Source organism: Leuresthes tenuis, unplaced genomic scaffold (assembly GCF_036924035.1).
Source record: "Leuresthes tenuis unplaced genomic scaffold, fLeuTen1.0.hap1 SCAF_17, whole genome shotgun sequence".
Lineage (NCBI taxonomy): Eukaryota > Metazoa > Chordata > Actinopteri > Atheriniformes > Atherinopsidae > Leuresthes > Leuresthes tenuis.
In genome coordinates, this window is record NW_027325371.1 from 23,471,983 (window position 1) to 23,495,307 (window position 23,325).

At 38.9% G+C, this 23,325-nt stretch overlaps 1 protein-coding gene across 1 annotated transcript; it reads left to right on the forward strand.

The window, feature by feature from the left end:
• The first annotated feature begins 266 nt into the window (after nucleotides 1-266).
• On the forward strand, nucleotides 267-22,842 carry coil (coilin p80). Its single transcript, XM_072369217.1, has 7 exons — nucleotides 267-545; nucleotides 3,303-4,275; nucleotides 7,830-7,919; nucleotides 10,899-10,946; nucleotides 11,073-11,142; nucleotides 21,987-22,075; nucleotides 22,578-22,842. The coding sequence occupies exons 1-7, from the start codon at nucleotides 295-297 to the stop codon at nucleotides 22,623-22,625; spliced, it is 1,569 nt and encodes a 522-aa protein (XP_072225318.1). The 5' UTR covers nucleotides 267-294; the 3' UTR covers nucleotides 22,626-22,842.
• The last annotated feature ends 483 nt before the right edge of the window (nucleotides 22,843-23,325 follow it).

The window sequence follows — 23,325 nt, forward strand, 5'->3', positions numbered from 1 at the left end:
CTGTTAATGCTCCAAGAGGAAAACACACATCTGTAAATAAATAGAAAAAAGAAAGGTGGAAACTGTACATGGACCAATAATAATATGTTACATGTCAGGTCCTAACATTCCATGTTTCACATAATGACAAAAAATGACGCGCTTGCATGTGAACTTGTGTCTGTGTTGGGCAGCAGCGAAGACTGGACCTCCAGGCCGGCAGAGGGCAGCGGTTCAAAACGAAAACACACTTACTTTGAAAGTCCAAGCGTAAGTATTGTATTTGAGTTCGCCTGGGAGAGCACGAGCGTCGTAATGTCTGCTCACAGCAACAACTTTATCCGCCTGCGTCTGTACTTTGACTACCCGCCGCCGGCTGCCGTCGGTTGCCGCATGTGCTGGATGCTCGTGGACCTGAACGCATGTCGCGTGGTGGCGGATCTGGAGAGCATCATCAGGGAGAAGTTTGAGTTCAGCCGCAGGAGCATCCTCAGCCTGTTCGTAGAGGACTGCTACCTTCCTCACACAGAGAGCATCTATGTCGTGCGGGACAATGACAACGTCAGGTGCGCGTGTTCACAGCTCGTTGTAACAATCTAATCTTAAATCATTTTCAACTAAAAGCTTCCGGCTCCCAGAATAAAACGTGTTTTTACACTGAGAACCGTAGTCTTTTCCAACTTGAACGATAGTTTAAGAGATAACAGTCAGTCACCCAAACCCTGGGTTCCCACACATCGAGTTTATTTCCTCTTCCTGCTGATATAAAAGGCTGGAAGCTCTGTCTGCTGGGCATGAAAAATAAAACTTACTGGAAGTGTTCCACCTTATTCATGTAAACCACGTTTATGATGTAAAAATGTAACACGTTACTGGATAAATGAAAGATTTCTAGTAGCTGCCATGACTTTTAATCGTTAATGTGCTTTGTGTCAGAAAATCATCTGCTCGAGCAGATGTAGTGTTGAAATAACGTACTGCATGTATTCCTCTCCTCCAAAAACCCACCAAACCGTGTCAACAGCACGTTTTATTCTGGGAGCCGCAGGTTCAAAGAGAAAATAACAACCTTGACACGATAAATGATTCCGTTTTGTGGTTCTACCGACAACTTCCTCAGAAATGACGCACAGACTGTAGAATGTGCCTCTCCGGCTGTTGTGCGCGCTCCAGACACCAGGGGAACAGATGATTTCAGGGGAACAGTGACTTTGAAAGAGGGTTTATGGTTCCAGACTGGTTTCAGTAGGATCCAACTACATAGGCTGCAGTTACCTCGCACACCATGACCGTGACACTCATCTTTCTCTGTGACATGCAAGGAAAGACACTCTGTGGTGAATGAAAATGTCAGTGCGAGACATGATCAGATTATGTCCTAGTTCATACTCTTCCATAACGTCGACGGCGTCTACGTGACGTCTTCATTGAGCATTCGAAGTTCTACGTTGCTCTGCAGTTCACCGCCATGCCGGTAGGGGTTGTGGTTGTGTGTTTGTGTGGTTTCAGGTTATAGCCGAATCCTTGCTGTTTTCTTCTGTACGACCGGCCGAGGCTGAACGGGTGAATTCACAACCTGGATGAACAAATGCACTTTAGATCATTTCGAATGTCAACGAGCTTCTTGGCCGTGTACAGCCATTAAGACCGGAAAAGGCAACTGCTGGAAATTATGTTCTGAGCGGACCAATCACAGCCCTTACAGCCCGCGTCTACGCAACGTGTAGTTAGGATTTTTTTGGAGGTGCACGTCAGGCTACGACAGAGGGGTCCACGTCGTAGCTACCCAGACAGGATGAGTCATCTTCCACCATATGCTTAACAACTGTGTTATAGATGTATAGGTCTTGCCGTTGAAAGTTACTGATGTGTATTTGTGGAATGTCTGTTTGCTGTAGGAACTTTATCCACTTGCATCTGTACTGGGACTACCTGTTAAAAATGTGATGTTAAAACGTTCTTTTATGAAATCGGTCTCATAGTAGGGCTGCACGGTGGTGTGGTGGTCAGCACCGTCACCTCACAGTGTCGTCACCAGGTTCGATCCCCAGCTGGTTCTTTCTGTGTGGAGTCTGCATGTTTTCCCTGTGTCTGCGTGGGTTCTGTCCGGGTTCTCCGGCTTCCTCCCACCACCCAAAAACATGCTGTTAGGTTAACTGGTGACTCTAAACTTGTCCTTAGGCGTGAGTGTGAGTGTGTGTGTGGTTGTTTGTGCCTGTGATGGACTGGCTACCTGTCCAGGGTGTACGACCCGACCGACAGATTAAGCGGGTATAGAAAATCGGTGGATGGATGGTCTCACAGTATACATTGATGATATCCTAACATCTGTCACGACAGCGATAAAAAGTCATTCTGTCGGCATCCATCATGGTTAGTCAGAGTTGGATATGTCTTCTAAAACTTTTGATCTATTTAAGTGCTGATGACTCAGCCTGGAGCATGGGGCATTTACTGACTTTACAGCCAATGAAACACAGAGGGTTAGTGTGAGGGGAAACCAAGAAAAAAACAACAGCAAGAGCGTGACAGAGAGAACAGCATCAGATAAACACCAGGTGGGAGCTGGGTGTGGAGACACTCAGTTTAATTAATCTGGATTCATGTAGCTGTCCATGTGAGCAGTAGGACAGAAGAGTCGGTGTTAATAGAGAATGGGAACACATTTCATTTAGTGTTTGTTCCTTTCCCTTTCATCAGCTGTCAAAGATCTACCTTTTTAGAACTGTCCATGTTTTTATAAGCTGCATGAACAACGTGGTAGGAAAGTTTAGTTGAAGGGTGTCTCAATCCTTAAAATGCAGCTGGAGCAGAGAAAAGGTTGCGGCAGGAGCTACGAGCAGCTGTGTCTTTTTCCAATGTCTGGAGAGGGTGTGACACATTAATCCCGCACTGTAAACTGAGTTATATGTATACTTTGCTACAAACACTTTTAGTGGTCATCTGACAGACATAATGAAGTACAGCAGTAGGCTGCAACAAAGCAAGAGTCGGATGATGCAGCTGTCACATGTCACATTTGACTGACATCTGATGCTGTCACATTTCTGTCTCCTTGCCTCCTCTTCCCTCACGTCAGGCCTTCCCTACTCTCAGCTGAAGTTTTAGGGACGAAGATCCAAGGAGAAGAACAATTTTAACTTTTCACTCAAGAGCAACTCCTAAAATTCTTGGTCTATATAGATATAGATACAGATATTTGAACATCATTTCCTCATATATATTAATCCCATTAGCTTCACTGTGAACACAGAATGGACCAACATAACTTCCGTTCTGTTTCTTTGTTTGGCTCTTCATTTAATGATGTTTCTGTTTGCCAGGGTGAAGGTGGACTGCCTGGCTCAGGTGAACGTGCACAGCAACCTTACAGATGCAGCAAGCGTGAACTGCAGAAAAAGACATAGAGACACCGGGGAGGATGGGCTAGGAAACAATGGAGTGAGGGTAGAATGGAAAAAGAAAAAGAAGAAAAAACAATGTGAGGAAATCACACCTGAAGATGCCAAGCAGGCTGCAGTTGATGATAAGTCCAAGAAGTCAAAAAGAAAGAAGCATACAAAGAACAAAGATAAGAGGACAGTTGATAACAGCCATTCCGTTACCCCTAAACCGGCTGCTGCCCCACAAAAAATCCAACTTTATGTTGAACCACCAATTAAGAGCACCAAGAAGCCCTCAGAGGCACATGTAAAAAAAAAGAACGCCATCTCCTCAGATTCCAGTAGTAGCAGCTGTGATGAGGATGAAGCTCCTAAAGAAACAGCGGCCAAAGCACCTTCCTCCACCCCTGCTGCTTCCAAAGCACCTTCCTCCACCAAACCCACTCAGAAAAAATCACACCCTCCCTCATCCCCCTCTTCAGAAACCAACTCATCCTCAGATACTGCTTGCAGTGTTAAAATCTCACCAAAAGCCAAACCTTTACCACTCACTACCACCAACTCAAAATCTCATCAAGCTCTTTCAGTCATGCAGTCCACAAACTGTGCTCAGAAACAGGCTGTCAGCCTCGTTGAGCTTCCATGTGACAAGATGATGGAGCCTCAGGACACAGGCAGTGACGAGGAGATCCAACTGGTTATCCGACAACCAAAGGCACCCGGCAGAAGCATGGTCAGTCACTCCCATTGGCAAGGCGGTTGCAGAGGAAAAGACCGGTATGCTGGTGGTCGTGGAGAGTATGGTTCGGCTGAAGATCGCAGAGGTCAAAGTGGCTTTGAGTCCAGCTATATCGGTGCACAGGAGCTGTCCTACAAATCAGATTCACTGACAAATATGTCTGTGGTCCTTCAGGTTTGTCTGGAAGTGTCTAACCGACTTTTTTATGTTGCTACAAATTAGTAATCTTTCTTCTTTTTTTTTTTTTAAACGAGTAAAAAAATATATATATCCACTCATAATGATATGAATAGCATAATATTGCTTTAACTGTGTACTTGTTTTATTGTGAAGCTAACAGATGTCTATCAAGCTTAGTTTTTTTTCTTCCATTAACTGTATGTGGTTGATATTGGGAACTATGACACTTTTACCATATAAGTTCATATTAATATTTGAAACGTTCATTATTTTATCCAAATAAGGCAAAACTGTGAATTGTTAGTTAACTCAATGACAGCTACAGCCCCCGACTGATGGATGATGGAATCATCACGAGTTCAACTAAAATAATAAACTAAGTACAGATATAATACTAAACAATCTTATTTCATCGCTGAATATTCTGTCTTTATAAAACATACCTCCAAAACTTTTTTTTTCTTTTAATGTTTCACGTTTTTTTTTCAGATAAAGTTGAGAAAAAATTAAACAACAAAAAAAAAAATCTCAGTCAGTCCTCAGTTTCAGCTCCTTTTCAGCCAGCTTGGATTCTTTGAGGACTTCTCTAATAGAAACAACGTTCTTCATGGATCAGGCTCCATCTTTCTTGTACAGCAGGTGATGGATCAGCTCTGCAGGATGGAGCCTTGTCATGGAGCATTTTTTTCACTTTGGGAACTCAGATTGAGATCCGGACTGTTTGCTGGTCATGTCATTGAGCTGGTATGTCTTTCCAGAAGGAAAGATTGACCGCTCTTTGCTCTGTGGAGAGATGCATCATCATCCTGAAAATGAGCTCCTTTTGATTGATGGAATGATTCCAAATTGTCAGAGTGATGGAAGGAGAACAGAGTCTACCTGAACACCTCCTGCAGAGGTGATGGCTGCCATCTCCCCATGTCCTTTACATCAGCCCATATCATCAGTGATGGAAGGAGAACAGAGTCCACCTGAACACCTCCTGCAGAGGTGATGGCTGCCATCTCCTCTGGTCCTTTACATCAGCCCATATCATCAGTGATGGAAGGAGAACAGAGTCCACCTGAACACCTCCTGCAGAGGTGATGGCTGCCATCTCCTCTGGTCCTTTACATCAGCCCACATCATCAGTGATGGAAGGAGAACAGAGTCCACCTGGACACCTCCTGCAGAGGTGATGGCTGCCATCTCCTCTGGTCCTTTACATCAGCCCATATCATCAGTGATGGAAGGAGAACAGAGTCCACCTGAACACCTCCTGCAGAAGTGATGGCTGCCATCTCCCCTGGTCCTTTACATCAGCCCATATCATCAGTGATGGAAGGAGAACAGAGTCCACCTGAACACCTCCTGCAGAAGTGATGGCTGCCATCTCCTCTGGTCCTTTACATCAGCCCATATCGTCAGTGATGGTGGAAATGTGCTGGTTTCCTTCAGCCAGTCATCTTCCTATGTTTCATTGGACCAAACTAATGTTCCAGCATCGTCTGCAGATTGGTGATTCATCTCTGAGTCTCACTTTCATCCACAGTCCATGGCTGCTTCTCTTCAGCCACTGTAACCTGCTTTTCTTCTCTTTAGGTGTTAGTGATGCTTTACTTTTGGCTTTTCTGGATGGAAATCCCACTTCCCTCAGTCGGTTTCTTACTGTTCGCTCACAAGCATTGGCTCCTGTTTCTGACCATTAGTTTTTAATTTCTTTTGTTGGACATTTTCTATCTCCACACATGTCACTTTAAGTTTTCTGTCCTGACTCTCTGACGTCTTCCTTGGTCGACCTGTATGTTTCCTTTTTACAAACTTGCTCCAAATTTCAGACACAGCTGACAGGGAACATCTTTTCCACACTTTGAGTTGAATTACCTTGAAGGAGTTTTATAATCCATTGTTTCCACTGACCGGTCTCCAGTTGGGGCCATGTTTCCTGTCATTATTTAGGTGCATCAGCTTGTTAAGCTCTGCAAGAACTCTCTTTTAACTGCAGACTCATTTGTACAAACCCTACATGAACCAGGGTTTGAATCCCATTCCTACTTATCTCTACTTCTTCTATTTCTACCTCCTACCCAAACCAGGGTTTGTATCCCCACCCCGCTATTACTGGTGTGCAGGTGGTGAGAGGCTGGGGTAGCTGATAATAATTCTGCTAGTGGAAGATGGTTGTTGTGGTGTGAGGAGCAGTAATGGCTGGCATTAGGGAAGTGCCTCTGGGAATGTCTAGCCTCCTGGAGGCGTCGTGGGTCCAACGAGACGAAACACTCAGTGGGGTTACATGGCACTGTAAATAATCGGAGTAATGGCTAAATCAAAATAAGACTGAGTTATTAAGTTCACACCTGAGTTTGACAAAAAATTGGACCGGATCTGGGTACTCGCGGTCGGATTAAGACCCCGAGATAACTCGGTTGATAGTCACACTAAATATGCTTGTATACGGTGAAGCATGTGGTGAATTGGATTTTGCGTTCTGCGGATGCTCGAGATTTTTTCCCGGAGTCGTGAACCGGAAGTCAAAGGAGACGATATTACTGTTGTTGTCGCCGCCGTCTGAAAGAAATACACAATGTGATGGAGAATGCACAGTTGTACATCGTGTTTGTGCCATAACCAGCTCATCACAAACTAAATGTAGAGGGACGCAGCTTCATCTCGCTCTTTGTTCGCCATCTTTCTGAATGCCTGAGTTTGTTGTTGGTGGTGGTGAAGACGTCAACAGGAAGTGGCTCTATTAGCGATATCTGAAATGGGTACAGCGCCACCTATTGTACCGGGTATGACATGCTTTGTGCCAGTGATTTAATTTATTCACCACCAGTTATTATCCAGTACACTTGGATAATTGCCCTTGCACTCAAATAAAGAGTATAATCCAACTATAGCTATAATCAAATTAATCTCATCATGTAGACCCACTGACTGATGAAAGATGGTTCCCACCTGATGACCCCAATGACATGTTGGTCAGCACTGCTCTAGTCTACATAGGAATTATTCACTGTGTCTGGTCCATATTTTCTTTTGCACAAGGTTCTTGTGTTTACCTTGAATGTATGTTTAGACTTGTGCAGTTTTAGACATTCAGATTACATTGATTTTTTTTTCTCGACTTCATCTGAAAAAATGACAGCTTTATTAAAATTTTTTAAATGTATCTATTACAAAGTTCAGCTGTAGAAAAAATACTTTTCACAGTCACAGTAACTAGAAATATGGTGGGAAAACCTACCAAGCATCATCATCAGCAACCATCAAAGTGAAGTCTCTGATGCTCCTTATATAGGGGGAAGGATTAAAACTAAAATAAGAAAGATGTGAGAAAGCCAAAGCTGGACTGTATTCTTTGTTTCTAAGACCAGGTTTGACTGTCACAGTTCTGAAGGAAGAGTTAAAAAATAGTAAAGAAAACTTAAGTCCTGCATTGTCATTTTAGCAGTGCAATTCAATCTGGTGTGTATATGTAAACATGGTCATTGTGTTACCTATGCCATATGAAATATGTTGTATGGGCAGATATTCATAACATGTTGGCTTCTTGTCTCTGTATGTAGAATGGAGCAGAAAGTGTTCCCAAACAGGACTATAACTCTATGCCCCTGTTAGCCGCCCCTCCACAGGTGGGGCAAAAGATTGCCTTTAAGGTAAGTCTGGTCTAGCAAGTCAAAAGTATGTGGTTTCTTATTAACATAGAGCTGCTATATAAATATGTTTCACTTCATAGCCCATCTGCTATAAAAGCAACAATATATTTTTCCTCAGTTATAGGAAACATTTGTAAAATTGTTAACAGACACATCCAACTACAATTTGAATCCAGAGTTTTTGTAAAACCTATTCAGTTATTTAACTAGTCTTCATATTCAGCATTAGTCTTTCAAACAGAAAAATATGAACAGCATTATGAGAATATTTCAGAATGATCAGTGTTTTCCATTATGTAGAGCAGCTTTTGCAACATTCTTTTAACAATCAGCTCCAGAGGTTCCAGGGCAGTGCCCAGCACAGAGCCAGCCTTCTTTATCAATTGGTTCAGTTTCTTTGAGTCTCTGGCTCTGATGCTGCTGCCCCAACAGATGCTGCAAAGCAGATTGTTCTCTCCACCACAGACTTGGAGAAGATATGAAACAATCAGGTGCAGAAACTGAAGCACCTAAGCTTCCGTAAGAAGTAGAGTCTATTCTGTCCCTCCTTGTGGACAGTTTCAGCATTGCATTTCTAGTCCAGTCCAATCTGCTGTCCAGGAAACACCCAGATATCGGTTGTCCTCCACCCCCTCCACCTTTTCAGCTGGGATAAAAATAGTTTTAAATTTTCTAAAATTTGAAATTATGTCTTTTCATAAATCTGATTTCTCAGAGTATTTCTTGAGATGACAGCACCCTGAGTTGTATTGGAAGTCTGAGGTGGACAGTCCCCTGTGGTGCTGCTAACCACTTCCTCAGACACACAACCCTTCAGTCTCAGTAACTGTGGTCTGTTTGTCAAGTAGTTGATTTAATATTCTGCAGCTTCTTGCACAACAGTACAGGCTGAATGGTTAAAAGCACAAGAGAAATCAAAGAACGTGATCCTCACAGTGCTGCCTGCTTTGTCCAGATGAGAGTGGGCTTGTTGAAGAAGGTAGATGATGGTATCTTTAACACCAACCATTGGTGTGTGAGGAGGGAACTCTTGTACTCAATCCTGGTGGAGACAGGAAGCCAGTGAAGTAAGTGGAGAATGGGGGTGATGTGCTCATGTTTGTGCACTCTCATCAGAATCCCAGCTGCAGAGTTTTGGATGTGTTGGAGCCTCTGCAGGCTCTTACTAGGGATCCCGATGAGAAGTGCATTACAATAGTCCAGTCTGGAGTAGATAAAGGCATGGATGAGCTTTTCAACATCTGTGTACTATAGCTCTGTTAGCTCATACCACTTCATCCACACGCCCCGATCGCGAGTTATCTAAATAGCTTACGAAGGACGCCGACTTTCACCAAACTGTTCTCGGTGAGTAGATAAACGTATTTCATGCCAGAAATATGGGCTAGGTTTAAAAATACTGGAGTTAACCTTTAAGACATTTTTTATGGAAAACAAAAAAACAACCCCGATTGAGTAAGATTGAAAAAGGAGATTTGTACAAAAACATCTTCTTTTGATGTCTTGTGACCCACTAGAATCGTGTTGTGGTATGTTTCTGCCAAAACAAAGCCTTCTGCTTGTTAACCATTACTTTGCTGTGTTTTTGAGCTGCAGCCAGTGGGAGTATAGACCCAGCCAAAGACAGAGGGTGTCTGTGAGGACAATACAAATGCAGAAGCAAAAAAATACTGATACAGAAGTACTTTTAAAATGCAGTACCACTCGTGAATGTGAGGTACTGGCTCCTTAACATCTATGGATCTTAAAGGCATTCAAAAAATGTTAACTTTTCTCATGCAAAACTTAATTACGGAATTTCTCCCACAAGTAATTATGGCCTATGTCTGCCTTAAAATTGATTCAATAATTAAATAGACAATAATCCAAGGGAGTGTTTTTGTCGAGCTCCAACATCTCGTCCAAATGTGCTCACTGCTGACCCCAAAAGCACCAATATTGTGTGAGCTGAATGCTTAACTCATGAATTTAAAGCAACAGTTAAAAATTAAAGTGATTTTCAGTGTATTTTCCAAATAAAAGGGAATTGCAATAGTCCAGGCGGGAAGTGACAAGAGAGTGAATCAGGATAGCTGCGCTGTCGGGAGTGAGTGAAGAGCGGAGGCAGTTGATGCTCCGGAGGTGGAAGTAGGCGGACCGGATGGTGTTGTTGATGTGGGTGTGGAAAGATAGGGTGCTGTCGAGGACGACACCCAGACTCTTAGTCTGTGGGGCAGGGGAAACAGAGTAATCGTCGATGTTGAGGGTGAAGCTGGGATATCTGGAAAGGATGGACTTTGTACCAATAAGGACTATCTCAGTTTTTGTTAGTGTTGAGTTTGAGGACAACCAGGCTTTGATTTCCTGTAAGCAGGCACAAAGGGAGGAGGGTGGGAAGGTAGAAGTGAGTTTGGAAGAAACGCAGAGCTGGGTGTCATCCGCATAACAGAGGAAAAGGATTTTATGTTTGTGGAATATCAGTCCAAGTGGGAGGAGATAAATAATAAATAGGAGAGGGCCCAGTACAGAGCCCTGGGGAACAGGAGAGGGGGGACGGGTCGGATGTGAATGATTTCAAATGGATGAACTGAATACGGCCAGAGAGATATGAGTGGAGCCAGTCTAGGGGTGTGTCAGTTATGCCAATTGAAGCCAATCTGTCAAGGCGGATGGAGTGTGAGATGGTATCGAAGGCCGCGCTCAGGTCAAGAAGGATGAGGATGGATAATAGTCCAGAGTCAGCTGCCATTAGGAGGTCGTTTGTCATTTTAAATAAGTATTTGAAGGACCGTCTACACTTGGGGAGTCATTAGGATCACATGTCTGTCATTGACTCAATGACCAGTGAGTAATTTAAATCAGTCTCGCTTGTGAGAAACCAAGAACATGAAGTCCAGTTGTTTCTTAGGATTACCATGACCTGGATGACTGAGAATCTGCACCCACATTTTGCTCCTAATTAAAAGCATAATTTCTTAATTTTTATCCTTTTATTTGCAGTTGCTGGAGTTAACAGAGAACTATACACCAGAAATATCTGAATATAAGGTGAGTGGAATCCTGAGTGAGTGAGAGGTTGTCTCATTCTATGGGGACAGCCCATGGAAATCATATGCTTGTGACGTCCTTACTCTTAAACTTTGTACTTACCAGCCAAGTGTCTGTATGTTTTAGGAAGGAAAGATTGTGAGTTTTGACCCAAACACCAAACAAATAGAACTTGAACTTCTTAATACCTCTCAAGGTAGGGATAATTTTACCTTGACATACAATTTTTTAATTTAGAATTGTGTTCACTGAAAGTAATTATGTTTTGTAGTTGGGGTGATATAAGTACAGGGTGGGTTTGGAGGTTTCAATTGTGGGGATAAAATTGTATCATGATTGATGTCTGTTGAATTGAGTTTTATGTATTGTTGTTTTATTGTTGTTGTTTTTATGTATTGTTTGTCCTGTGTGAATCTCAGGAAGACTAGTTGCTGCTTTGGCAGCAGCCAGCGGATATCCTTTCAGACAAATAAAAACAGAATAATAATTCCATTATGCCGCTTTCTTAAATCATAGAATCTGAAATCTGATGATACTGAAAAGTTAAAACACTTTGATGATGCAGTATTTAATTGTCCTGAAATTTGATGCCAGCAACCTGTATTTAAAAAAAAAAGACAAAAAACAGTAGGGGACAGGGGCAAAAAGAGATATGGATTCTATTGTAAAAAATCAGCCAAATTATGGCTTGTTTGTCTGATATATGCCGTTCAGGAAATTAATCTTTGAATATATTGAATGAAATTTGAAATATATTGAATAAAAGTTTCATTCAATATATTCAGGATTCATTTGATATATTCAAAGTTTCATTCAATATATTAAAAGTTTCTTTCAATATATTCAGGATTCATTCCATATATTCAAAATTTAATTCAATATATTCAAAGTTTCATTCCATATATTCAGAGTTTTATTCAATTAATTCAAAGTTTCATTCAGTATATTCAGGATTCATTCAATACATTCAGGATTCATTCCATATATTCAAAGTTTCATTCAATGTATTCAGGGTTTCATTCAGTATATTCAAAGTTTCATTCAATATATTCAGAGTTTCATTCAATATATTCAAAGTTTCATTCAATATATTCAGAGTTTCATTCAATATATTCAGGATTCATTTCATATATTCAAAATTTCATTCAATATATTCAAACTTTCATTCCAAAGATTCAGTTTCATTCAATATATACTGGATTCATTCAATATATTCAGAGTTTATTCAATGTGTTCAAAGTTTCATTCAGTATATTCAGGATTCATTCCATATATTCAGAGTTTAATTCAATGTATTCAAAGTTTGATTCAGTATATTCAGGATTCATTCAATATATTCAGGATTCATTCAGTATATTCAAAGTTTCATTCCATATATTCAGAGTTTTATTCAATGTATTCAAAGTTTCATTCAGTATATTCAGGATTCATTCAATATATTCAAAATTTAATTCCATATATTCAGTTTTATTCAAAGTTTCATTCAGTATATTCAGGATTCATTCCATATATTCAAAATTAAATTCAATATATTCAAAGTTTCATTCCATATATTCAGAGTTTTATTAAATTTATTCAGGGTTTCATTCAGTATATTCAGAATTCATTCAATATAATCATGATTCATTCCATATATTCAAAATTGAATTCAATATATTCAAAGTTTCATTCCATATATTCAGAGTTTTATTCAATTTATTCAAAGTTTCATTCAGTATATTCAGGATTCATTCCATATATTCAAAGTTTCATTCAATGTATTCAGGGTTTCATTCAGTATATTCAGCATTCATTGCATATATTCAGAGTTTCATTCCGTATATTCAAAGTTTCATTCCGTATATTCAAAGTTTCATTCCGTATATTCAAAGTTTCATTCCGTATATTCAAAGTTTCATTCCGTATATTCAAAGTTTCATTCCGTATATTCAAAGTTTCATTCCGTATATTCAAAGTTTCATTCCGTATATTCAAAGTTTCATTCCGTATATTCAAAGTTTCATTCCGTATATTCAAAGTTTCATTCCGTATATTCAAAGTTTCATTCCGTATATTCAAAGTTTCATTCAGTATATTCAGGTTTCATTTAATATATTCAAAGTTTCATTCAATATATTCACTTTCATTCAATATATTCAGGATTCATTTGATATATTAAAAATTTCATTCAATATATTCAAAGTTTCATCCCAAAGATTCAGTTTCATTCAATATATACAGGATTCATTCCATATATCCAGAGTTTAATTCAATGTATTCAAAGTTTCATTCCATATATTCAGAGTTTATTCAATGTATTCAGAGTTTCATTCAGTATATTCAGCATTCATTGCATATATTCAAGATTTCATTCAGTATATTCAGGATTCATTCAATATATTCAAAATTTCATTAAATTTTTCAGGATTCATTCCATATTTTCAAATTTCCATTAAATTTTCCAGGATTCTTTCTATATATTCAAAGTTTCATTCCATGTATTCAGAGTTTATTCAATGTGTTCAAAGATTCATTCAATATATTCAAGATTCATTCAATATATTCAGGATTCATTCAATATATTCAGGATTCATTCAATATATTCAGGATTCATTCAATATATTAAGGATTCATTCCATATATTAATAGTTTCATTCAATATACTCAGGATTCATTCAATATATTCAGGATTCATTTAATATATTCAAAATTTCATTCAATATATTCAAAGTTTCATTCAATATATTCAGGATTCATTCAACATATTCAGGATTCATTCAGTATATTCAGGATTCATTCAATATATTCAGGATTCATTCAATATATTAAGGATTCATTCCATATATTAATAGTTTCATTCAATATACTCAGGATTCATTCAATATATTCAGGATTCATTTAATATATTCAAAATTTCATTCAATATATTCAAAGTTTCATTCCAAAGATTCAGTTTCATTCAATATATTCAGGATTCATTCCATATATTAATAGTTTCATTCAATATACTCAGGATTCATTCAATATATTCAGGATTCATTCAGTATATTCAGGATTCATTCAGTATATTCAGGATTCATTCAGTATATTCAGGATTCATTCAATATATTAAGGATTCATTCCATATATAAATAGTTTCATTCAATATACTCAGGATTCATTCAATATATTCAGGATTCATTTAATATATTCAAAATTTCATTCAATACATTCAAAGTTTCATTCCAAAGATTCAGTTTCATTCAATATATACATGATTCATTCCATATATTAAGAGTTTCATTCAATATACTCAGGATTCATTTAACATATTCAGGATTCATTACATATATTCAAGGTTTCATTCCATATATTCAGGATTCATTCAATATATTCAGTTTCATTCAATATATGCAGGATTCATTCCATATATTCAAGGTTTCATTCCATATATTCAGGATTCATTCCATATATTCAGTTTCATTCAATATATACAGGATTCATTCCATATATTCGGTTTCATTCAATATATGCAGGATTCATTCCATATATTCAAGGTTTCATTCCATATAGTCAGTTTCATTCCATATAGTCAGTTTCATTCCATATATTCAGTTTCATTCAATATATACAAGATTCATTCCGTATATTCAGGATTCATTCCATATAGTCAAAATTTAATTCAATATATTCAAAGTTTCATTCAATGTATTCAGAGTTTCATTCAGTATATTCAGAGTTTCATTCAATATATTCAGAGTTTCATTCAATATATTCAGAGTTTCATTCAATATATTCAGAGTTTCATTCAATATATTCAGAGTTTCATTCAATATATTCAGAGTTTCATTCAATATATTCAGAGTTTCATTCAATATATACAGGATTCATTCAATACATTCAGGGTTTCATTCAATACATTCAGGGTTTCATTCAGTATATTCAAAGTTTCATTCAATATATTCAGAGTTTCATTCAATATATTCAGAGTTTCATTCAATATATTCAGAGTTTCATTCAATATATTCAGAGTTTCATTCAATATATTCAGAGTTTCATTCAATATATTCAGAGTTTCATTCAATATATTTAGAGTTTCATTCAATATATTCAGTTTCATTCAGTATATTCAGGATTCATTTCATATATTCAAAATTTCATTCAATATATTCAAACTTTCATTCCAAAGATTCAGTTTCATTCAGTATATTCAGGTTTCATTCCATATATTCAGAGTTTTATTCAATTTATTCAAAGTTTGATTCAGTATATTCAGGATTCATTCAATATATTCAGGATTCATTCTGTATATTCAAAGTTTCATTCAATGTATTCAGGGTTTCATTCAGTATATTCAAAGTTTCATTCCATATATTCAAAGTTTGATTCAATGTATTCAAAGTTTCATTCAGTATATTAAGGATTCATTCAATATATTCAGGATTCATTCCATATATTCAAAGTTTCATTCAATGTATTCAGGGTTTCATTCAGTATTTTCAGCATTCATTGCATATATTCAAAATTTCATTCAGTATATTCAGAATTCATTCAATATATTCACGATTCATTCCATATATTCAAAATTTCATTCAATTTATTCAAAGTTTCATTCAGTATATTCAGGATTCATTCCATATATTCAAAGTTTCATTCAATGTATTCAGGGTTTCATTCAGTATATTCAGCATTCATTGCATATATTCAAAGTTTCATTCCGTATATTCAAAGTTTCATTCCGTATATTCAAAGTTTCATTCAATATATTCAAAGTTTCATTCGATATATTCAAAATTTAATTCAGTATATTCAGGATTCATTTAATATATTCAAAGTTTCATTTAATATATTCAGGATTCATTCAATATATTCAAAATTTCATTCAATTTTTCAGGATTCATTCCATATATTCAAATTTCCATTCAATTTTCCAGGATTCATTCCATATATTCAAATTTCCATTAAATTTTCCAGGATTTATTCTATATATTCAAAGTTTCATTCCCTGTGTTCAGAGTTTATTCAATGTGTTCAAAGATCCATTCAATATATTCAGGATTCATTCAATATATTCAGGATTCATTCAATATATTCAGGATTCATTAAGTATATTCAGGATTCATTCAATATATTCAGGATTTATTCAATATATTCAGGATTCATTCCATATATTAATAGTTTCATTCAATATACTCAGGATTCATTCAATATATTCAGGATTCATTCAGTATATTCAGGATTCATTCAATATACTCAGGATTCATTCAATATACTCAGGATTCATTCAATATATTCAGGATTCATTTAATATATTCAAAATTTCATTCAATATATTCAAAGTTTCATTCCAAAGATTCAGTTTCATTCAATATATACATGATTCATTCCATATATTCAGATTTTCATTCAATATACTCAGGATTCATTCAACATATTCAGGTTTCATTCCAAAGATTCAGTTTCATTCAATATATACATGATTCATTCCATATATTCAGATTTTCATTCAATATACTCAGGATTCATTCAACATATTCAGGTTTCATTCAATATATTCAAAGTTTCATTTAATATATTCAGGATTAATTCAATATATATTATCTCATTCAATATATTCAGGATTGATTCAATATATTCAAAGTTTCATTCCATGTGTTCAGAGTTTATTCAATGTGTTCAAAGATTCATTCAATATATTCAGGATTCATTCAATATATTCAGGATTCATTAAGTATATTCAGGATTCATTAAGTATATTCAGGATTGATTCAATATATTCCAAGATTAATTCCATGAATGGCATGCCATAATATATATATATATATATATATATATATATATGTCTAAAGGCTTTGATTGTTTTTAGCCACACTATGCTTAACCATATTTTGTACATATTTAAGTGAAAAATGGTGCTGTGTTAACGAGAGAATATGTTTTTTTTGTTTGTTTTTTTTTTTGTTTTTTTTTCCATCTCAACTTCATATTCCACAGAATAAGAATTTACATTAACGGATTAGCTTTTTCTGAAACCCGAACCCTATCCCACCCCCCTTCCCACCAAGATGGCATCCACATGAAACACTCAACCACATAACCAGAAAGAAATGGAAACAAATGTTCAAAAAAAAAAATAAACTCAAACCAGCCTGCCTTAACCAGTATGATCATAACAATAACCAGTATAATCGTAACTGCCACGGGGGTATCAGCCAACCCAGAAAAGGGACTCAAAAGCGAGATTCAATTTAGAAGGACAAAATAATTTATTCTTTGTGACCAATTTGAGGTAACAGGAAACAGGGGCCAGGTGTAAGGTGAGTAACCGAACAGCGCAGGAGTCTATGAGGCAGGCATAACTGTATGAGGAGAGTTTGGTTAGCTTGTGAATCCAAACAGAGAAAATAATCCAAAACAGAAATGAAGACAGTCTTACTGTGAGCTGGTGGAATATGACTGGAAGGTTGGGCAGAGTCGAACTGCCTGGAGGGTGTGTTCCAGAGTGGCGGCGGGTGAGCAGGCAGGTGGTGAGGTGGAGGCGGAGGAAGATCTGAATACTACACCAATATAAGTAGCCCGAGAAAGGAAGCCAGGGGATCAGACATCTCGGGAGGAACGTGGCTGAAACGATGGAAGCACACAACAAACATAAGTTTACACTCAGAGGGAATGTAAACGGCCTGATTACCACAGAAATGGTAAAACAATCTGGCGAAGACTGGTTCTCCTGCTGCTCCTTAAGTATGGTTCTTCATGACTGTAGATGACGAACAGGTGTGATAGCGGGTAGAAACCAGACTCCACCCTGGTAACTAAGGAAACCTGCTCACCCAGCCTGAAACTCAGAAACACACCTCCAAAGCCAGGTCACATCATGACAGGAACAGTACCCAGTATGATCATAACAGTACCCTGGGTCTCCAGCATCAGAAAAGAGGGAGGGGGTGGGGGGAAAGTAAAAAGAGGTCACGCAAAAGTCAGTCTCCTAATTTGATTTATGAACTATGACCAGGTTTTGTCATATTTATCCCCTAACCTTTGTATTGCATACATAATTTTTTCTAATTCCAAATTCCAGTATTCCCTCTTTAATCCAGTGAACGTAGGCAGGAGGGTTCTTTCCCTTCCAGTTCTGCAATATCAGATAACGTGCATGCAACGATGCAAAAGTAATAACGTTTCTGTGGATGTGGGACAACTGCGGGTCATCCCCAACTATATCAAAGATAGCTGTCAGAGGGTTGGGTTGTAGTGTTTTTCCAGGTATTGCTGAGAGTCACTTAAAAAACGAAGACCAGAAACCATGAAACATGACCAAAGGACAGGGGAATATTGACATCTGGGAGAGTCTGGTGTGATTAGGATATATTTTAGATCGTCTATCATTAGAATAATGCAACATGTGGACAACCTTAAATTGAATCAGCCCTTGCCTGTGTGTATCCGCTGTATGGCAACTTTCCAGGTGTCCTTAGAGAGTAGAGATGGATACCCTGACAAGTATTTATGTTTATGTTTATGCCTTTAGCAGACGCTTTTATCCAAAGCGACTAACAAATTAAGATATAACAGCTATATAAAAAGCTAACAATAAACTACATAGAAGGAACCCACTAGTCTGACTCTGTCAGATGAGACAGAGTAGAGATAGGGTGCAGGCATAGAAGGAAGTGCAGAAAGATAAAGTGCAGAGATAGAGGGGGTAGGGATGTACAAGGTAAGTGTTAGGATAGGAGATGCTCCCTGAAGAGCTGGGTTTTCAAGAGTTTCTTGAAGATAGACAGACTACCCTGTTCTGGTAGTGCTCGGTAGGTCATTCCACCATCGTGGAACGATGCATGAAAAGAGTGGATTGTCTTAGGCGTGGTGTAGGCACTGGCAGACGACAATCCTGGGACGAACGGAGGGACCGAGTTGTGACATAAGCCTTTGCAAGAGCATTCAAGTAGATGGGAGCCATTCCATTAAGCACTTTGTAGGCTAACATCAGTGACTTGAATTTGATGCGGGCGGCTAAGGGCAGCCAGTGGAGTTCAATGAACTGAGGGGTGACATGTGTTCTTTTAGGCTGATCGAAGACCAGACGCGCCACTGCGTTCTGGACCATCTGCAGAGGTTTCACAGCACAGGCTGGGAGACCAGTTAGGAGAGCATTGCAGTAGTAAAGGTGGGAGATGACCATGGCCTGCACCAGGAGTTGGGTGGCATGTTGGGTTAGGTATGGTCTGATCTTTCTTATGTTTAGTAATGCAAAGCGGCATGAACGAGCAACCGAGGTAACGTGATCTTTGAAGGTTAGTTGGTCATCAATCATGACACCCAAGTTTCTAGCAACCTTTGATGGAGCAAGAGATAGGGATTCAGTTTGGATGCAGATGCTGTGGTGTATGGTTGGTTTGGCTGGGAAGACGAGCAGTTCAGTTTTTGGGAGGATAAGCTGGAGGTGATGGGCTTTCATCCATGTTGATATGTCAGAGAGACAGTCTGAGATTCATGCTGAGACTGTGGTCGTCAGGTGGGAATGACAGATAGAGCTGGGTATCATCAGCATAACATTGGTATGAGAAGCCATGTGATTGGATGATCTGTCCTAATGAGGTAGTGTATATGGCAAAGAGAAGAGGTCCCAGTACTGAACCTTGGGGAACCCCTATGGTAAGGTGGTGCGCTGCAGAAGTGTGACCAAGCCAGGATACTTTAAAAGACCGACCAGTGAGGTATGATTCAAACCAGGAGTGTGCTCTCCCTGTGATGCCCATGCTAGAGAGTATGGACAAAAGGATGCTGTGGTTGACAGTGTCAAATGCAGCCGATAAGTCGAGCAGGATAAGTACAGAGGACTTAGCTGTCGCTCTGGCTTCTTTTAAGGCTTCTGTCACAGCTAACAGAGCCGTTTCGGTGGAGTGTCCACTTTTAAACCCAAATTGGTTTCGGTCAAGGAGGTTGTTATGTGAGAGGTAATCAGGGACCTGCTTAAAGACCGCCCTTTCAATGATTTTAGACAGAAACGGGAGGAGAGAGACCGGCCGATAATTCTCCACATGAGTTGGACGGAGGGAAGGTTTTTTGAGCAGCGGTGTAACCTGAGCTTGCTTGAATGTGGTAGGAAATGTGCCCGATGTCAGTGAAGCATTAATCACATGCGTGACTGCTGCAGTTACAGTAGGAGCAATGGATTGGAGAAGATTAGTAGGGACAGGGTCCAGCGGGCAGACACTGCTCTGAGTGAGAGGGGTGAATGAGGAAAATGATGCAGTCGGACTTCTGCATGCAGATTTTGTGGTACAAGGTTTGATAAACTGTTTGCTTATAGCTGCCACTTTGTCAGTAAAAAAATTAGGCAAAGGTGTCTGCTGTTAGATTGGTAACAGGTGGTGGAGGCGGAGGATTAAGTAGAGTTTTGAAGATGGAAAAATGTTTCCGGGTGTCAGTAGTATAATGAATCTTGTTGATGTAGAAAGACTTTTTGCATCATTAACACTGGATGCGAATGATGACAGTAGCACCTGGAGTTTAGCTCGATCTGCAAGATCTTTTGACTTGTGCCATTTCCTTTCGGCAGCTCTGAGATTGGTGTGCAACGCTCGGAGAGTATCATTAAGCCAGGGGTGAGACTGGGAGGATCCCGAGGGTTTGGTGGATAGAGGACACAGACTATTCAGAGATAAGCTCAGTGTAGAGCAACGGGACTCCATGGCATCATTAACCTGAAGGGAGGAGAATGTGCTGGAGGTTGGAAGAGCGGAGGCAACAATGGAGGAGAAGCAGGTGGGCGACAGGTTGCGGAGATTGCAGCGGAAGGAAACCATAGGGGTAGAAGCAGATGGTCTTCTCGGGGGACTCACTCTGAACTGAATGAAATAGTGGTCAGAGAAATGCAGAGTTGTGACAGACAGGGCCTCTGTGGCAGAGTTTCTTGTGAAAATTAGATCTAGCACTTTGCCAGCTTTATGAGTCGGAGGACTGCTGAGCAGTTGTAGCTCAAACAAGTGCATTAGTGTCAGAAAATCAGAAGAGTTAGGACTGTCAAGGTGGATATTCATGTCACAAAGGACCATTGTGGGACAGTCATGCTCCAGGATAGAAGAGAGCAAGGTGTCGAGTTCATCTAGAAAGTCACAGAGTTGTCCTGGTGGGCGATATACGACAATCATATAGATTTTGACCGGTGCCGTTACCAAGATGGCGTGGTATTCAAAGGTATTGAATTTAGCATTAGGTAGCGGTTGGTTGTATTTCCATTTGTTGGAAATGAGCATGCCCGTTCCACCACCTCTCCCAGATGTACGAGAGGTATGGGAGAATGAGTGGTTGGTTGACAGCCGGGGTAGCTGTGTTTTCAGGCTTAATCCAGGTCTCAGTGAGAGCCAGGATGTCAAGAGACAGGTGGTTGGCATAAGCCATAATGAAATCTGCTTTGTTTACCGCTGATTGGCAATTCCACAACCCCACAGACAGGGCGTGTCACAGAGTGAAGTGGGCTTTAGAGAGCGGAGGTTGTTAAGGTTGCGGTGGCGTTTGGTTGTGTGAAACCTTCTATGCGAGCCGGAGACAACAGGAATGGGATTGAGGCACATTTTAAAGCAGGTGGTGAGTGCGACATGGATGAGGCAAGTAGGACAGGTTTGCCTTGTTCAGTGGCCTTGCTCGGTGGACACGCGCAGGTAGACACGCTAGTTTTTACCCAAGAATTTCTTCATACGAAAATGGCTGACGCTTCTGGCATCACCCCTTATTTTATGTTGTGCGCACAAGTATTTAGAGGCAAAGCTCCGAACCTGGAGGTATCTGAAATGAGATTTTGATAAATGATGATCTTCACACAAAGTTCAAATGATGCAAAACTATCATCGGTAAAGAGATCTTGAAAATAAACCAGGCCGCCTCTATGCCCAACGGCAAATGCCTTAGTGATTTGAGACGGTGCAAAAAGATGATTTAATATTATTGGAGAAGAGTTGATGTGTTTAAGTGATCTGCCTGCTGCAGTCCAGACCTGTTGCTTCTGCAAAACATCAGCTCTATAATAAAAAAAAAAAACATAAAAAAACTTCTTGCTTATTCTTTCTGATTTTCCACCAGCTCCTGTTGAACCCGGCAAGTTTGACCTTGTCTATCAGAATCCAGATGGCTCAGAAAGAGTGGAGTATGCTGTGTCCAGAGGCTCTTGGGTAAGTTGTGTAACTTCCTCTGTCACAGAAATGTAAGCAACAATATCATTTCTGTGCTATTAAGACTCTAATTATTTAGTTTTTCCACCTGAAGTCAATGAAATAAACCAAATCTCTGTTTGTGAACATCACATGGTATATTTCCACTGATGTATTTCAAATACAGTTTTACTTTCTGAAAAATAAATGTTTAACACCCAGTCAAGTGATGTATTGAAGGATTTAAGGTTGATTCCTCATGTGCCTTAATTAAGCCACTTCTGGTCCTGGCAGCTTGCAATGGGTTTGAATAACTTTGGAAAACTTTGGTTTTGTCAGTACACAATCTTTACAATGTGCTATTAAACACGTTTTCTTCTTTGAAAGAACTCATTGACTCAGTGATCCCCTCCATTCAGTCATTTGTCCAAACAGGATAAGGGTGGGGAGCCGCTGTAAGGAAACAGTCATTTTGTTTCAATACAAATGTGATTCCATTAACATCTTTACTTATGTACCGCAGGTGACGGAACGGTGGGAGTCTCTGCTGGAACCAAGACTGATCATTTAAATTAGAAAAACACTGCATTTGTACATCCACCTTTTTTTGGACATGGTGGCTTCATCTTTTAGCAAATGAAATGTATTGAAGGCTCTTTAAGATATGTTGAACTAAAAGTCACCTTTCTTACCTGGACGGGAATGTAATGGTTTTATCTTTTGTACAGTTATGTGACCATGATCAATCTCATACAAACATTTTTTCCTAATAAAAAATTCCATCTTGATCTTTGACTCTTTGAATATTCCTAATATATCATATTTTTAAATCGCGTATCAGCTGAAGCATCACAAACTTATCACAAGAAAGGGAAGCTATTGGAAGTTTCATCAAGTAGTTATTTTAGTTGGCTCATTTACGTTTGATGGAAGCTTAGTTCTGCTTGGAAATGTAGCTTGAAATATGGATAAAATGGTTGGAGTTTTAGAGTGAAAAAAAGCACTGGGAAGCAAAACTATATTTACTGTCATTAAAGTTGAGAGTTGAAAAGTTCAAGTTTTTCTTTTGTAAAATGATGATATGTATTCATTGTTACATATGGTCTTGTATTGTCACAAATCGCTCTTCTGTGGCAACGTAACAGATAGATAGATACATAGATACATAGATAGATAGATGACTTTATTCATCCCTGAAAGGAAATTGGGTAGTTATAGCAGTCCGGTATATTTAAGTACAATAAAATACTGAGTTAAAAAAAACAGAAACA

Bases quoted from the DNA above. Each gene is read 5' to 3' on its own strand.
- coil (XM_072369217.1), top strand. From the start codon at position 295: ATGTCTGCTCACAGCAACAACTTTATCCGCCTGCGTCTGTACTTTGAC. The intron at 546-3,302 runs GTGCGCGTGTTC...TCTGTTTGCCAG, and splicing joins CGGGACAATGACAACGTCAG to GGTGAAGGTGGACTGCCTGG. The intron at 4,276-7,829 runs GTTTGTCTGGAA...CTCTGTATGTAG, and splicing joins ATATGTCTGTGGTCCTTCAG to AATGGAGCAGAAAGTGTTCC.